Source organism: Trichomycterus rosablanca, chromosome 3, assembly GCF_030014385.1.
Source record: "Trichomycterus rosablanca isolate fTriRos1 chromosome 3, fTriRos1.hap1, whole genome shotgun sequence".
NCBI classification, from domain to species: domain Eukaryota; kingdom Metazoa; phylum Chordata; class Actinopteri; order Siluriformes; family Trichomycteridae; genus Trichomycterus; species Trichomycterus rosablanca.
Genome location: NC_085990.1, coordinates 11,571,447 through 11,589,459, shown reverse-complemented (window position 1 = coordinate 11,589,459; position 18,013 = coordinate 11,571,447). Strand labels below are relative to the sequence as shown.

General features: G+C 38.5%; 1 protein-coding gene across 4 annotated transcripts; it reads left to right on the top strand.

The window, feature by feature from the left end:
* The first annotated feature begins 1,594 nt into the window (after positions 1 to 1,594).
* On the top strand, positions 1,595 to 10,267 carry ube2ib (ubiquitin-conjugating enzyme E2Ib). Of its 4 annotated transcripts, none has more exons than XM_062991840.1 (7): positions 1,595 to 1,697; positions 5,847 to 5,923; positions 6,080 to 6,163; positions 6,244 to 6,316; positions 6,775 to 6,884; positions 7,592 to 7,671; positions 9,351 to 10,267. In XM_062991840.1, exons 2-7 carry the CDS (start codon positions 5,858 to 5,860, stop codon positions 9,412 to 9,414), a joined length of 477 nt encoding a protein of 158 aa, XP_062847910.1. In that variant the 5' UTR covers positions 1,595 to 1,697; positions 5,847 to 5,857; the 3' UTR covers positions 9,415 to 10,267. The 4 variants fall into 4 exon arrangements, with proteins under 4 accessions (XP_062847910.1, XP_062847909.1, XP_062847908.1 ...); XM_062991839.1 differs by lacking the exon at positions 1,595 to 1,697 and adding an exon at positions 1,976 to 2,007; XM_062991838.1 differs by lacking the exon at positions 1,595 to 1,697 and adding an exon at positions 3,408 to 3,502.
* Positions 10,268 to 18,013: the final 7,746 nt, after the last annotated feature.

Sequence of the window (18,013 nt, the reverse complement as noted above, 5' to 3'; positions counted from 1 at the left end):
CCACACTTCTAATCGGTTATTCATTTAAGATAAATCGATAATCACTTTAAACAGCAGAGGGCACTGGCACTATTCACCTTGCCTGGTTGACGTCACTTCACATTTATGTGAGGATACTTGAATTATTTATTTATATATGTTGGATTTGTTTAAAATTTCATTTCAGTTTTTTTTTTTACACAATAAGCATTATTTGACATAGTTTGTACCTACCTCAGAAATAAAAGGGCATTTATTATTATTATTAGATAAATAAAAAATAAGCACAAATACTGCATTTTATTTTATTTTTTAAAGAGAAATAATAAAAGGAAACTTTGTCATAATTTGTTTTCAATTTCATTTTGTTTAAAAAAAAAAATTGGGAAAAATCGCATCGTGAATCGTATCGCATCGTGGGTAGAGTGTATCGTTACATCCCTAATATAGCCACAATATATGCCTAGTAAACCTCATTAAGTGTAATGTTTGATGCACACTCCCCAAAGGTCTGCTGGATTGTCTTACTCTCTCTTCTTTAAATCAAGTCGTGGTAAAGCCTAATTTTGTTTCTATTACTAAAATATAGAATGTAGAATTAGCCTTATTTGGGTCATGTTTTAAGAACACACGAACATTACTTTTTTATATTATTTGTACTTGTTTCTTCCTTCTGTTAAAAACTTGGTTGGGAGTATTTATTACAACCTAAGATACTTTATCGAAGGGCCTGAATAAAACAGAACACTTTTTTTACTACTGGTTATATTGAAACTGTTCGCCTGTTTCAGTCCCTGTGTACTGTAGTACATGTATGGAGGTGGATATTCATGCGAATATTAAGCCGAATTCTGTATTACTAATAAATCATATAAATATTTCAACATTTCCACTGTGGATTGATTAAGTTGCTCTTACGTTTTTGGAATCAGGGAGGCTCTGATCTCCTCTCATTTTATTTTCGTACATATATGTATGTCATAGGAGGTACAAACTAAACAGATTTGAGGGCATATTCAATTCAGTTGGACTCGAGAATTATTACATGGCTATAAAGTCTACGTATTTCGACTCCTTCGATCCACAACGTGTGGTGTTAGAATCAGATTATGAATCGACTCCTTCATTTCTAGAATCAAACAGCCTGTGTGTGTTTTAAGTTCTTAATACATGTGTTCAGTCTAGATAGATGCAAGTCATGAAAATGCGTAACAGGCATAAAGTAAATTAATTTCACTTTTAAGATGGGCATAGTACATTAAGGTGGACTCGATACTAATTAAATTTTTTTAAAGTGGACTCTTAATATCAACTCACAAAACCTGAAATCAGAATTTGAGTAAATTCAACATTTTTGGAATCAGATTTTACGAGCCTGTGACATGGTACTGCGCCTTTAAATATACGGGCGTCTTGAATCGTGCCTGTCTTGAAGAGTAAAGCAGACACGAAGGACACTAATTTACAATCCGAGACATACATTTTAAAAGTGAACTATTTGTCTTCTATTGAAATGAATATACAAAACCATGTTACAATATAATAAATGAAAAAAAGACATTTGTTATGATTGCCATGTGTTCAGGCTATATAAATGTGCTACTGGTGGTCCTAGTTAGTCCGGTTTAGAACGGGAGGGAAACTTGTCTGGGTTTTTTATCCCGAGCCTAGCCCGGGTCTAACAGAAGAATCTGGAAAGTCACGAAGCGGCCTCACCGGTAAGACGGCGAGCACAAGTTTTTGCGTTTTAAAAACGAATTCGATGGCAAACGATGTGTAATGTTTTACAGATGTACTGAAATCTAATAGTCTGTGTGAACAAATGCGCGTTCTCGTGAAGTCGAGTCCAGTTTTCTTTGTGTTATGCGCGGTCTTGAGCTCGAAAGCAGGCTGCGTCCTAAATCGTCTTCTAGTGCATAAGCCTGCCGCAAACTGATCGTGTCGGTACGTTCTATCAATGTGCACTATCTAGGGGGGCAGTATGTGGTTTAGGACGCGGCCGTAAAAGGACTCGGCAGCGTTTAGCCGGCGAGTAAATATATTTAAAGGCATTTTTGAGAATGCTTACAAAGATGTTACATTACTAATATGTTAAATAAACAATAATTTTTTCTAATAAGAGAACAATGATACTTAAATTTGGAGTCTAAACTGTATTTAAATCATTTCTAGGAAGTAGCTCTCTCGTTAGCTTTCTAAGCTAAGCTAAATTGCTAATTAAAAATTAAGGAGCTACTGTCTTAAGCCCAAAATGTCTAATTGATCTTTAATTAAATCATAAATCTGGTCCAAAATACACTTTAAGTAGAATTCTGTAGAAATTTTTAAACGTATAAAGAGAATCTGCTATATTTTCACGGGTTCGTTGTTGTCTGGACTGTTAGCCTAGCCTAGAAATATGTGGGAGTGCAGGCGCGGTAGTTCTCAGGTTCACCGAGAGTTTTATTTTCTAATTAGATTTTCTACTCTTATTATTGCATATTAATTTAAATCTAAATTGCCACACAATAAAGGGCTAACTATGAAAACTTTGAAAAATAGCCAAATTTACACATTCTCTTTACTCAAAACGTAGTCAACACACCAACAAACACACTTAGTTTTTAGGAGTTTTAGCAAAATATTACAAATTGTTTGGGTCAGAAATATACATACATCAACTTAACATCAACAACTTCATCTGACATGTAACGCGGCCTTATAATTCCTTATTAGTAATTGCTTGACTGCAGCTGTTGACTTCTCTGTGCCCATATTAATAGATCACTGTAGAAAAGTTTAGGCAACTATATTCAGATCTCGGAATGCAGATTTTTAAAATACACAACTTCTGAATCCATGATAATCTGGACAAACAATAGTCAGACAGCGCAAAGACATGGAACCAGTTGCTTTAGTCAAATCAATCTGCAGAAAGACATCATTTTTCGTAGTCAAGTTAGTGTTATGTCGTCTTGGGCTTACATGCCACCATGCAAGAAAGAAGACAGGTGGAGATTTTTTTTGGCTCAAATAAAACTGACATTGAGTTTTTTGGCCACTGTAAGAAAGAAGACTAGGCATTTAACAACACTGTACTAATGGTCAAGCCTGATGATGGTGGTATTATTATAAAAAAATTGCCACCATCTCCAACCATCAGCCAATATTGCACACAAGTTGGTGTTCCAACAGGATAATGACTCGACATACACAGTTGTTTTTGTACTGCCCTCCCAAAGAGCTATTTTTATATTGGAAATATGTGGACTGTACTTTCAAGTCTGTGCCAGAAAACCCAAAAAATGATAAAGTAAACTTTATTTATGACTATGTCAAATTTATTTTTGATAATGTCAAATGTGTTAATGCCTAGCAAATGCAAGGCGAAAAGAGCCATCTGCTGGCTGGTCTTTGTCGCCTGCACAGATACTGGGAGTAACGGAGATAAGTGCATGACTTTCCGTACACAGTACTGTCCGAACCTCACTCCAGATAGTAGAAAGAAGCGATTCTTCCACATGTTGGAGAGGGTCTATGTTAGGTAAGGCTGTTTTTGGGAAAGTTCATAAAAGGAAAGGTGCATCAGTAGAATAAAGGAAAAAGTACATCAATAATACATAAGCAAAAGCAAAGTAATTAGGCGATTGGGTGGTGCAGCGGTAAAACACACTAGTCTACCAGTGCTGAGATCCCAAGCTCGCTAGGACATGATTGGCTATGTGTGGGGAAGGGCAGGTTTTAGTGCAGCCTCACTACAGCTTCTGCTGGTTGGTTCATGGCAACTGTTTAGTGATGGGGGATAATGAAGATTAGTGTGTGACTGTCCGTAGATGACGCTGATCTCTGTGTGAACCCACCTCACGCAGGTGAAAAGAGCGGTTGACAACCACACATGTCGGAGGGGAGTTTGTTAGGTATGGCCCTCTTTAGTCAGGAGTGGAGGTCTGCAGCGGTAGAGGAGAGAAAACCGTGTAATTGGATAGATAAATACTTTATTAATCCTTAAGGGAATTAAGGCCTAAACCTGATAGAACAGCAATTAAGTTACACACTATAAAGATTCAACAGTACATAAACAAAAACTGAGAGGTACCTGTAGTACATGTAAATATGCACTTTTTAAGACAATTATGCAATTATGAATGAATTAAGGGCGATTGTGCAGAGGTGCAATGTCAAAAGTAGAAGTCAGTAAGTAGAACATAAAAATAGTAAGAAAAGTGATGGTTATTGCACAGTGAGATGAAAATGTATGTGTAATTTATGTAGTAGGTCTGTATAGAGACAACCAATTAATTTGTATTTCTGAAAACAAGAAAATTAATAAGTCTTAACCAAAACAGACTGTACTTCTAAACCAGACTGTCTGTTGTGTTGCACTAATCTAAGGATGCAAATCTTTTCAATCAATAACTGAACACATTTGGTGGTTTACCACTGATGTAGGCTGAGGTAAGCCACTGAAAGTTTTATTTTATTTGATGCCTGTCTTCCACTTGGCAGACACTAAGTTTCTGGGAAATATTGATTCCTTTTTATTTTGCTGTGGCATCATTACACATTTTTTTTTTCTTTTTTTTTTTTCTTTATTTAACAATGGAATATTGAAATGCTAGACACTTAGCATAGGAGTCCATCATATTGGTGTTGTGGACAGTAAAGATGGGGAGGTTAAGTTAGGAGCCTATAATATGACTGGCAGAATGGACTTAAACAAGCCAGTCCATCCGTACATTGTTTCAACGATTGTTTTGGAATAAAAAAAGGGGGGAAAAAACATGCATAAGGTGGCTTGGCTACTTGAATAACCGATTGTGGTTATTGTCCAATGTGTATTCTTGCCTCACATTCAGTGTTTCCAGTTGCCAATGGACCTGCAATGACCCCAACGAGGATGGAGCAGTCAGTTAAAATTGCAAACCATTCCTTACATTTTTCAAAATTTGCTGTTTGTAGGCACTCATGTGGTGCAGCAGTAAAGTATGCTAGTCCACTGCAGCTGTGATCCGGGTTCAGATCTCAGAGGTGCTATCTGACATTATTGCCTAATGTCTGGTAGTCACTGCGAGGTGCACATGTCAATGCGCTCCCATTTCTGGTCCCAAGCCTGGATAAAAATAAGGGGGTTTGCGGCAAAAAGCTGCGTTAAAAACTAGTGTAATATGTGGACCAGATGGATCCGCTATGATGGACCCATGAATGTAGGAGCAGCTCAAAGAAAAAAAATGCATTCGCTGTATTGTACGTAATAAAAAAAATAGTGTACCTGTTGAGTAGTGCTGTGTGCTCACCACAGGTGTATAATGCCCATACTTGCATTAGTCTGAGAATTGTGTAATGTAATCTTGTGGTCTGTGGGCAGTCAGGTAACCAGTGTTTGTGGTAGCAGGATAAAATAAGACGGTGGGAAAATGTTTTAATGGTTGGATGAACATAAGACCCTAAACCACATGATGACAAGTGAGTTTAAAACCACATTTGTTCTAATTTGCTTTTTTATTCACACCAACATGGTGTTTGAGCCCAGGAAATGTGTCATTATATCTGCTCTCCAAAACAAGTAAAACAGAAAATTTTGTTTTTGTATTTTTATGTGAATGAGAAGCTCAAAATATTTTTGATGGTATGTAAGAGATGTTGGCAAAAACTTTTGGCCTGTGGCTCAATTTAATTGGCTATAGCATTAAACAGCATTTAAGCATTGTAAATTTTGGTCATTTTTGAGTTTGAGCAGAATTTTGGGGAAAACACTAAGTAAAAATAGTCCAATGTGGACGTTTTTCACCAACATCCCTTTTTTATTATCAAAGTAGCTTACTGTAATATCACTGCTGAGCTGTAACCACTCTGGCAAGAATTGTTTTAATTTGACTACCTTTTTTTAGGATCAGTGGTCATGTCTGGCATTGCTTTGAGTCGACTTGCACAGGAGCGTAAGGCATGGAGGAAAGACCATCCTTTTGTGAGTATCTGTCTTATGTATAACTCAAGTCAAATGTTTACCACATCCCTGACCAAAATAAAGATGTTAGTAAAACTGTTTGAAGAAATGCATTCATCAAAGGCTTATTCATAATTATTATAATGAATTAATTGTTAATGAATTTTTTTCCTATAGGGCTTTGTTGCTGTACCCACTAAAAACCCAGATGGTACGATGAATCTGATGAATTGGGAGTGTGCCATTCCAGGGAAAAAGGGGGTAAGTCTTGCTCTTGTTTAAAATATTTCGATTGTGGCAAAATGCTCTGTTCTTAACCCATTTTACTGTGTTCTTTGTAGACTCCATGGGAAGGAGGTCTGTTTAAATTAAGGATGCTTTTCAAAGACGACTATCCTTCATCTCCTCCTAAATGTACGATATACATGCATGCACATTCACTCACTTGTGTTGCTTTTAAACTAGTAGATGCCCAAAAGGCTATTAGTATTTACATTTTCAGCATTTAGCAGACAAAAGTGCTTCCATAGTGAACATTACCTTATTCTAGTTTAAGAAAACAACAGTCCAATAATACAAATCTGCTCTTGTGCAAGTAATACTCAAATTTAAACCCTGGATCTTAACAGTAGTGGGCTAGCGGGATTTACCACTGCATCACCCAAACACAATTTTATGTATGTGTTTTAGAATCTGAAATGCTGCACCTTTTAAATATCTAATATATTTGTAATAAAACACATGGGGTTCATTAGTTTCCCAGATGTTTGGTGATATTACTTATGTTTAACTTTTCTAAATGCTACTGCACCTTTCTTACCCCATAAACTTTTTAATTAGCTCTAAATAAGACCTTTTGACTTGCTTCACAGGCAAATTTGAGCCACCGTTGTTCCATCCAAACGTATATCCATCGGGAACTGTGTGTCTCTCCATTCTAGAGGAGGACAAAGACTGGAGACCAGCCATTACGATCAAACAGGTAACCTATGTTAATGGTTTATCAACAATACGCTACAAAAAGCTTGTTTTTATGTTAATGCACACAATAAACACAAAAAGGGTGCTCACATGCAGTGATCCACACACATCATTTGTTTACATCTTGCCCTGTCTTTAACTTCCTCCTCTTTCACACCAACCATCTCACCACATCCATTAACCTTTTTTGGTCTTCCTCTCCTCCTCTGCACATGCTCAAACCATTACATTCTTGCCTCTCCTGCTTTGTCTCCACTGTCTTGGTAATAAACTAATCTTGCCCATCCTTTATATTTCTGTCCTGTATTTAGTCCTGGAACAAACACAAAAATGAAACAACAATAAATGTTTTATTAAAAAAAGACACAAAAGGGCAGGGGGGGAATGTTTTAGTGGGTTTGGAGTTTATCTGGAAAAGGGCAGAAACACACCCTCGACTGGGCACGAGTCCATTCTAATGCATCACAAACACATTCTCATTCACTTACTCCCTCACACCTATGGGATATTTTAAAGTAACCAATATATCAAGAAGCAAACAGTATGAGGTGGGGGAAACTAAAGCACCTCTCAATAGCTTGCTCCTGTTTTTTTTACACCACATTTCGTGGGCATGATTTTCATTATGGCTGATATTTTTTGCTCTTGGAGTCTTGATTAGGCTGCTTTGTGCATACATTAGTTGAAGTGCAGTTTCCTCTTCTGTAGATTCTGTTGGGAATCCAGGAGCTTTTAAATGAGCCCAACATTCAGGATCCAGCCCAGGCTGAGGCCTACACCATCTACTGGTAAGGTGCACACACACACACTATATGCTCATTATTTTACAGAATGAACTATTTTTCTCCAGCTGCTACTGAGGCAATAAATACAAGTCTTACCTTCCACCTCTAAGCTCTATGCTGAAATTGTTGTTTATAAACTGTTATTGAGGTGGAACAGTCTAGCCAGTAGGAGGTGCACTTGACTGCAATGTGGCTCCAATCTTATATTATAAGTAATGCAAATCATTTAAAGTATTTTGGTATTGTGTTCTACATATATTAAATGACTGTTTGATTATTTTGGCTAATGTTTTATTTTGCCATTGGCCTGGTAGGTATTTTTTTATGATTGATCTGTGTTATCATAGCCTACACAAGTATGGTCACTACATCCAATGAAAAAGCTGCAGTTTTGTTTGGCCTGGTGGAAAAGTCATTGGAGTAAATAGCAATCTTGTACAAACAACCCTAAATTAGTGCTTACTTCCAAAACTAAAGCAATTCATTTTTTCACCCACAGGAGACATATTTCATTAGTCTAACTGACCACACACACACACACACACACACACAGAGGTTTATGTTATCCAGTTCAGTCTGAAAAAACCTTAAAAATAGGTCTAACAGTGAAGATAAACCGGTTACAAAAGCACGACGTGTGTGTCTAAGAGACGCTCTGTTCACAGTATCGATATAAGAGTCGGTTAATTTTATGCGAAGCGTAAGTTTCTCTTCTCAGTTATCTCTCCGTGTTTACTGTTATTAATTAATGTTGTGGTTTTAAATGAACACCAGCTACTACAGAACATTTTGTGTGACTCTCTTACAAGCTTAATTAAACTGCTATTACCACAGAGCGGTAACCGAGTCAGACTCGTTCTGCCTGTGGAGCTAAAAGTTTTCTGTCAGTCAGAGCAGATGATCCTGAACTAATGAATTTAGTCATTAATAAACTTTTGCCTCTGATTGGCTCTGTAATGTCTTCTGTTCTCATCTACATCAAAAGCAAGCACCACTTACGATTTACCAAAGTGAACCACGAATTTATATAATGTGCTCATAGAATCGACTCAGATGGAATCTGGTTAAATTATCTTTTTAAAGTAAATATTTCAATCAGCAAAATTGCATCGTATGTACGATGCCCAACGTTATTTTAGGTTGTGAAATGCGATGGTTGACTAATGGTGATGTGATGGTTGGCGCTTTGTAGCTCAAAGTCTGGATCAATCCACTGAGCTGTTAAGCTTAACATGGAGGTGATCTTTATATATCACACGATCGGATCTGCTGAATTTAGTAAATATCGACCGATCGCATATTTTGATGAAAAATCTGCCAATTTCGATACATAGCCGATTGATCCTTCCATCTCTACTATCCATACCTGACTGTTAAGTTTTTAAATGTGCCGTGTGTGATGCAGGTGGCATTCTGTGTAATGAAGTTGCCTGACTCTGAATATATGCACACATTGCTTTAAAGAATAGCTGGGTGGATAAGTAGGTTAAAATGACACTTCATCTAAATATTACAGCCTCACTATCACCACTAGAAAAAGGACCACTTAGGAACCCATCTGATCTGATCAGTGAATTATGCCTAGATATCATTCATTAAGAAAAAACTATAAATGACCTGCCAGATAGGGTTGAGATAAGAGGAATGAGATGTTATTTGTGTGTCTCGTTGTGTCTTTCCAGTCAGAACAGAGTGGAGTACGAGAAGAGGGTCCGAGCACAAGCCAAAAAGTTCTCTCCTTCGTAGATGAGGTGGTTGAATGGATGATGGAGGAATTGTGTTGGCGCTCCTATTTACCTACTCCCCCGCCCGCCTCTCGCTGGGACTGAAAGGACTTAACGTGATGTCTGTGCCATCTGCCCCACCCCTAATAGTAATGTCACTCACAGGCCCACCCCTGTCAAGCCTCAGCAGGACTGTCCCTGCATCCCACAACTCTCTTAATGGCCAATCAGAAACGGACCTCATTCTTTCCAGTCGAAGTAACTATGGACTGAATGGAAACTATTAACTTTCTGTGTATGTGGTGTGTGTGCGTGCGTGCGTGCGTATGAGCATGTATGTTTCTTATTTTAATGTCGTACTTCCCTTTGTTGATCATTTTTCCTCCATAATGCAGAATGTGTCGAGTAGCTCGGGGAAGATCTCTACAGCGTAAAACTGTGCGAGTGGAGCGGAGTTTTCCTCTCGTCCACTTTTTCCATCTCGGTTGTTTTAAATTGTTCCCACACAGTAAAATTAGCTCTTAAGTCGCGACACTGGCGTTTCCACAGTGTCGCTCAGTACAGAGCGGCTTCCGCTCTAAAGCATGCGAACGCTGGTTTCAGTTGCCTAATTGTAAATTTGGGATCATTGTAGGGTCAAACTTGCTCGTATTCATCAGGGTAGCTTTTTCAGTTTGTTCATTTGTTAATGATGGGAACACGTGTCCTGCGCTCTTTGTTGGTTTAATAAAGATCTTTCTACAAAAAACAGGTCTTGATCTAATCAAACAACTTTCTCTGACGTTAGGCATGAACATCTTAGACCACTCATGAAAATGCTTAGATTTTATTATTATTATTATTCAAATTAAATAAAAAAATTTTTAAAGTACAAATAGTAATCAGCATAAAGTTGATAAATGTTAGTATTTGTTGTGATGTTCACTCTTGCTGTGATGACCGCATGTACTTGAGTTGGCTTGGACATCACAAGTGTGTGCAAAATCTGTTCTATCACATCACAAAAATTCCAAGGAGCATCCTGAGCTGTTACTGAATGATGCTAAACTTTCTGTCTTGAGAAATATATTAAATTCTATAAATGTTCAATGGGGTTTAGATCAGCTGATCAGACTGGAGAAAATTCCGTTTGGGGTAATGGTAAGTGTGAAACGGCATCAAAATTCTGGTGGTTTGGATGTGGGCAAGGCTCACAAACACATCATTGAACTTAAATATAATGACTGCTAGATTAACTTGAACATGGAAAGATTGTGTAACCACGTTCTGCTGTACCAGATCTTTAGCTGTTATTGAGGAGGTGAATATGTGAGTTTGTTGTGCTCCACAATAGACTGGCAGTCTATCCAGGAGGATTTCCCATGTTTGGTTCAATGCTGTGTATTTCTACACTGTGGGTGGGTGAGTAAGAGTGCAATAATCCACACTGCATATCAGACTTTCCTTCTCTCCTGTGAAGTTGGTCTTTGATTCAACAGAGAAGTGGAGCATGTTGGGCGATTTGGGTGTGTCAGCGACCGTGGCATCACCGGAGGTGTCAAAAGCATTCGTTTTCTTTTCACAGTGGACTGGACTGGGTTGAAATGGAGAGTCACAATCTTTAATCATGATCTCGATCTTCAGTGACTTCTCCTGCTGCAGCAGCTCTTCCACTATTGGCAGCGACGTAGCAATGTGCTGAGAATACACACATTTAAGCTTAGATTTAATCTGAATCACAGGCACATAAAACATTTGGGCTAATACAGCGGTCACATCAGTGTTGAACTGTATGCAAAACTTCAGCGACAAAGGGACTAGAGCAAGTCAAAACAGCATTTAAACATTGGGCATCCCATTCTAAAACTATGGGCAGAAATGTGAGGCAACATTTTGTAATTATATCAGCCTTTTCTCTTTTGGAAAGTCTTTGGGAGACCTGTGGGAATTTGTACCCATTCAGTCCAAAGAGCAATTGTGAGGTCAGTCCCTGATTTTAAATGAGAACGTCTGGCTCGCAATCTACAGTCCAATTTATCACAAAGAGGTTTAATTGGGTGGAGTTCAGAGCTCTGTTCTGACCACCGGAGTTTCTCCACATCACACATATCAATCCATGTTTTTATGGACTTTGCTTTGCACACAGGACAGTCATGCAAGAATAGGAAAGGAAATATATATATATACACATTTCTTTTTTTAGTTCAGAAATCAGACTCACTTCAAAAGCTCCAATAAAAGGAACAGGACTTGGGATGGATACATATCTCTTCATTCTGTTAAACAAATAGAGGTGATCAATAATACAGTGGGGGGCAAACACCTGAGACCACAAGTAAACATGCTTCAGTTTCTCATTTTTTCTTGAACAGATTTTATTCCATTACAATTTGAGTAAAAAGTTGAGTATTTATCCTGGTCAGGGTAGAGGTGGGACTGGCTTCCTCGAAATGCCTGGGTGCAATGCAGTAATACACCCCAAACAGGACACCAATCCCTCAACTATCTCCCCTCCTGATCAGGCTCAGGCAATAAACTGTCTGTAGTAGTCTTACCGGCCGATAGCACTGCTGGGGATTCAAACCCTAGATCTGAGCGGTAGTGGGCAAGCATAAATCACGGCTGTGCCACCTTAGCCTATTGGCATTGTTGAAAAGCACATTAGCACATTTGTGAAAGTGACCAGAGTCAGATTTCCTAAGAGTCTGATCCTTTCCATTGAAAGAAATGATCAGACAACTCTGTGCCAGTGGATTTGATTGACTGGTCAGAAACTTGTTTAAGTTAATGAATTGTTGACCTATTATACATATAAAACAACAAATACAAAAGTTCTAAAGTTCATGTACATTTTTCCAAAGCTTCAGTGTTTAAATATGAGAAAGCACTTTCACCAGTGGTCTCAGACTTTTGGTGTGTGTGTGAGGGAGTATACGCCGATCAGCCATAACATTAAAACCACCACCTTTTTTCTACACTCACTGTCCACATTATCAGCTCCACTTACCATATAGAAGCACAATTTCTGACTGTAGTCCATCTATTTCTCTGCATGCTTTGTTAGCCCCCTTTCATGCTTTTCTTCTATGGTCAGGACCCCCACAAGACCACCACAGAGCAGATATTATTTGGGTGGTGGGTCATTCTCAGCACTGCAGTGACACTGACATGGTGGTTGTGTGTTAGTGTGTGTTGTGCTGGTAGGAGTGGATAAGACAGCAGCGCTGCTGAAGTTTTTAAACACCTCACTGTCACTGCTGGACTAAAAATAGTCCACCAACCAAAAATATCCAACCAACAGCACCCCGTGGGCAGCGTCCTGTGACCACTGATGAAGGTCTAGAAGATGACAAATCAAACAGCAGCAATAGATGAGTGATCGTCTCTGACTTTACATCTACAGGGTGGACCAACTAGGTAGGAGTGTCTAATAGAGTGGACAGTGAGTGGACACAGTATTTTAAAACTCCAGCAGCGCTGCTGTGTCTGATCCACTCACACCAGCTCAACACACACTAACACACCACCATCATGTCAATGTCACTGCAGTGCTGAGAATCATCCACCACCCAAATAATACCTGCTCTGTGGTGGTCCTGTGGGGATCCTGACCATTGAAGAACAGGGTGAAAGCAGGCTACAAAGGTATGCAGAGAATGGACTATAGTCAGTAATTGTAGAACTACAAAGTGCTTCTATATGGTTACTGGAGCTGATAAAATGGACAGTGAGTGTAGAAACAAGGAGGTGGTTTTAATGTTATCGCTGATCGGTGTACATGTGTAAATTGTGTGTGTGTGACTCACAGGTAACAGAAAACAAAGCCGATGGGTAACAACAGTAACAAAAACAGACCCAACCAGGGAAGGAGAGATGTATCCACACTGCAAGTTTCTGGAACAACAACAACAAAACACGGGTTTCAATTGTAACTGTATAAGCTAACCATTATACAACCTCATATTCTAAACACGTTACAAAACTCGAGGCAAAATTAAGCAAAAGATGCTCAGTATGATGCTTTGTAAATTATACAGTTTATGTTTATATTTATCCAAAATGTTCTTACTGGTAGTGGCTCTAGTCGTCCAGTGAATAGCAGGTCCCCATTGGCTCCAGACACCTTTGTAATGATTCTGACTGGGTTCTGATCTCACCTTTGCTATGTAGTTGGTATTTGGTGTGAATCTGCACACTTGTACTAACACATGGGTGTCAGTTGAATGGATGGTCAAGTTCTGCAAACATGCACGCATTGTTATTATAACAGTAAATACAGCAGGTAGTGTGGGTGCACAGCTACTGGGTTATGCGTACCAAGTTTTAAACCTTGTGGCTGGTTCCTGTCTGTGTGAAATTTGGTATGATGTTTCCATGTCTGTATGGGTTCCCCACCCCACAAAATATGCCTCCAGGTGTAAGTGCATGAGTGAGTGTGTGAGTGTGTTTATTCACCATAGCTGAAGGTGTGGCCTTTATAATTACTATACAGGCCACTTAAACACAAAAATCTTAAAGGTCTCATCATTACCAGTACACTATTGATGTGTCCATTCATTTCATTTGATTTTCATCAACTGCTTTATCCTGGTCAGGGTTGCAGCAGGTACTGTTCCACCGGGAATCACTGGTGGACAGGGTGCCGATTCATTGCACAGCGTAGACCAACCCAATTCCCACTGTTAGGTGTGCTTAATGATCTGAGATGTTTTGGGGCTGTTTAACCTCCAAAGCCTTTAAACATTGTTTACATATTTAACATTTCAATGGCTGGCTGTGTTAAGATCCTCCAGCAGAACAATAATACTAAATGTGTCCAAATATACACGAATATGTTTGATGATCATAAAGTCAAGCTTTCGTCATGGTCATCTCAGTCCCCTGACCTAAACCCCATTAACAAGCTATGTGTGAGCAGAGCGTAAAGGCCACAGAGCCTGAAGGATCCACAGACATTGTTTATAAACTATTTATTCTTTCTTAAACTGTAAAAAAAAAACGTATAAACTTATAAACTTGTAAAAAAGACCCTCATCAGTTTGCTGTGGATGTGCTCCAAATAACATATCCTATTTAAAATATAGGCCACATAACCATAATCTCAAATGTTTTACTATAATTAGCCCACTGTCACTGTGATCCAAACCACACACAGGTAGCTCACATCAGCACATCACAAACACTAAACGGCCAAAAGAATGAGGACACCTCTCCTAACAATTGAGTTTAAGTGTTAAGGAGTGAACAAAATCAAACTGAGATGTCATTTAACAATGTTGTATAGCAAACCTCTTTTTTTTTAATTAGTAATTATGATTGACTTCAGTTGATGACTCCTCTGTGCACATATAATAGGGCTAGATTGACTGCACATACGAAGTACTTAACTGCACCTTGGACAAAAAAAAATACTATTCTGCATGTTCAAATGTAATTCAGGAAGTACCAAAAAAAGCAAGCTTCATGCTATTAAAGACTGTGAGGCTGCAGTCAAACTAGCTCTATACAGACACACAGAAGTCACCAGCTGTAGTCAGTCATAATTACCAGTGAGGAATAATAATACTGTTAAATGACATAAGAAGTTAAATGACATTGTAGAACTTTCTACACATTTCTCCTTGTATATTTTTTGACTAAGCAAATTCGGTCATATTTGGTCAGAAACCATATAGTAAACTTTGGACAAAGAAGTACATGGTTTCATTTAGTAGCATACACACCCAAAAGTGCTAAAATATAATTACTAGGCCATGACCAACACACAAACCCACTTCCTGTAAACCATCCAAATAATAACCATTATTAACAATAAAGCTATAAAGAACGTTACAAACAATATAGCACTGAAACCCTCCAACACAGTTTAACTACAGCTTACATTAATCATTCTCATAATTTACGGTTGTATTTATAGCTTTAACATAGCTAATCAAGTGCATACTTGTTTTATTTATTTGAGGGGGGGATCTAATGAAGTAGATCTATTCATCTTTTTATTTTCATTTAAGAACATTTTGTCCACATTGAAATGAATCACAACAGCTACAGTGCAGCATGGTGTAAAACTTCTACAAGTCTCTACAAGGCTCACTGTTTCATGTCTGTTTCATTTAACCCTCAGTTGCTTGGATTGGACTGTACATTAATCAGGGACATTGCTGTTAAGTAGTTAAGGTTAACTGGGTTTTTGATTAGAAGGTTCAGGCTCTGCCAAGCTGCCTCTTTTGGGCTCTTGAGCAAGCCCCCTAACCACCTATTGCTTGTATTGTGTGCTCTATCAGGATATATTAAATTTAAGTGTCTACCAAATGTTATAAATGTACTGAAGGGCAGAAACTCATCAAACAGTTCAGTGCCTTGTTTATAAGAGCACTGATCACTCTCATTATTCATATTTTTCAGAGGATCAGTCAGATGGTTCCACCATTCTGTAAAATGCCATCCACATCACAGTGCACTTGTGCACTTGCCGACTTGTTGAGAATAATTGAAGGGGTGACTCTTTATTACTGTCCATGCTGCTTTTGATCAACACAAAGTGCTCAAAGTGGTGCAAAAAGTGTATAAAACCCATTTGCATAAACTCAACCACTAATAAAATCTGGTCTATTCTTAAGTTAAGGCTTCTTTCTTTCTTCATAACACATAATACACAAACTTTTAATACAATTAAAAATATTCAGTGTTCTTATTGCAGTACATTGTAAAAGATGTGATTCAGGCCATAAGAATTTGATCTAATCACAAACCTGATTGCTGCTTCTTATGCTAAGTTGGTATGTGAGGTGAGGGACAAGTGGCACATCTGCCTTATAGCCACTTAACCAATGAAAAGCAGTCTTATTCATCTCCAATAGCAACGTCAGGTTTGATGGAGGGATGGGTTGTACTGCAAAACACATACATATACACGTTACAAAATGTACACTATGTGGCCAAAAGATTGTGGACACCAGACCATGAGTTTGTTTCCATTCCATTCCAAAACCATCAGGCCTAATGTAGAGTCTTAAACCCAATATTCAGGAGGGCTGTCCACATACTTTTGGCCATATGGTGTATGTACACCTGTGTGTGTACGGCTATTTTTGTTTGTGCTTGTGTTCTTACTGTGCTTTACTGGCTCATACTGTGTTGGCGTGCTTAGCACCTCCAAGCTGCTGGTGTCATTAAGACTGGAGTCCAAGTTGATTTCGAAGAAGTCTGTGTCAGTGAATGAGTCCTTGACCAGCAGAGACAGGTTCAGTACACACACCCATGAGTACGTCTGTGACTTTAACACACACCTGAATGTACCCCTGTAAAATATTCCTAAGAGTATCAGCATGCAGTGTTGGGCATAGAGCTGTAATATTAATTCACCATCTGATAAGTGTGCCATATAATATGGTAGATTTAGATACAACATGGTCCAGTCAGAGACTTAAAAAGACTTTTAAATGTTTAAATGTAGCAAAGTGACCTCATAATGTCCTAATTTGTGCCTTTAGGCATAGCTTTTGTGCCCATCAGTCCCAGTAAAGAGGTGTGGCCCAAATGTTCATTAGTTGAAGGAGGTGTGGACTCTCTGCCTAATACAACCAGTTAACCAGACATGGCATCTTCGCCACGCAGTCACACTGAATTAGGCATGATCTTGGTACCTGTCAGTCCTAGTGTATGAGTCATGGACTTTGTGGCTATCAGTCAGGTTAGGTGTGGCCTTTGTGCCTGTCAGTTTCAGCAAAGTGGGACTTACATGGTGTCAGTTCCAGTAAAGGAGGTGTGGGTTATGTACCTGTCGGTCTCAGTGAGGGAAGAGTGCCTTTTGTCAGTTGGTCAAAGCAAATAAGATATGATATATGTGCCTATCAGGCAGAGTAAAGGAGGCATCACTGTTGTTCATGTTAGTCCCAGGGAAAGGTGTATCCCGCCTGTCAGTCCTAGAAAATATGCGCCATTTGTGCCTGTCAGTCCCAGTGAAAGAGGTGGAGACTCTTCTGCTGTCAGTTCTTCTCTGTATAAATCAGTCACTCTCCCAAAAGCTAAAATGTTCTTCAAAAACTGTTTAATAGTTATACATTTTATTAACAATAATATCAGCAAAGTTGTAACCTGTCATCGACGAACTCTAGAAAATAGGCACCATCTTGGGTTGGCAGCTTGGAGGATACATTCAACTCACATGTGATGGTGAAGAGGTAATCATTTAAACACTCCAAACTGTAATTATTCCCTACAAACAAACATACAAACAATATGGAAACACAGAAGTCTTTTGGACTAAGAAAAAAACAGTTGCCAAATTTATTAAGGACATACAAGCCAAGATATACAAGCTTCCTATAAAGTGTACGTAAGCGTTTGGCTTTAAATCATAAGCAACTATGAAATGTGAAATGAAATGTCTGTTATGTTAAGTGTTTTTAGAATCAATGTACTTACATTTTCAGACCAATTAAGACTTTTTACATGCGCTTAGAATAAGCTTAAGTTAAAATAGTGTCACAGTCTTTTTTTATTACAAATAAATCATGTTCACTGTTAAAACACTGACTCTGTGCAATCCCCCCCAGAGCTATAAAGAATCTGGATGCAATTGTATTTTATCCCCAGAATTGGGATGCAAGTGGATTTTGCCCTAATATACAATGAGATGT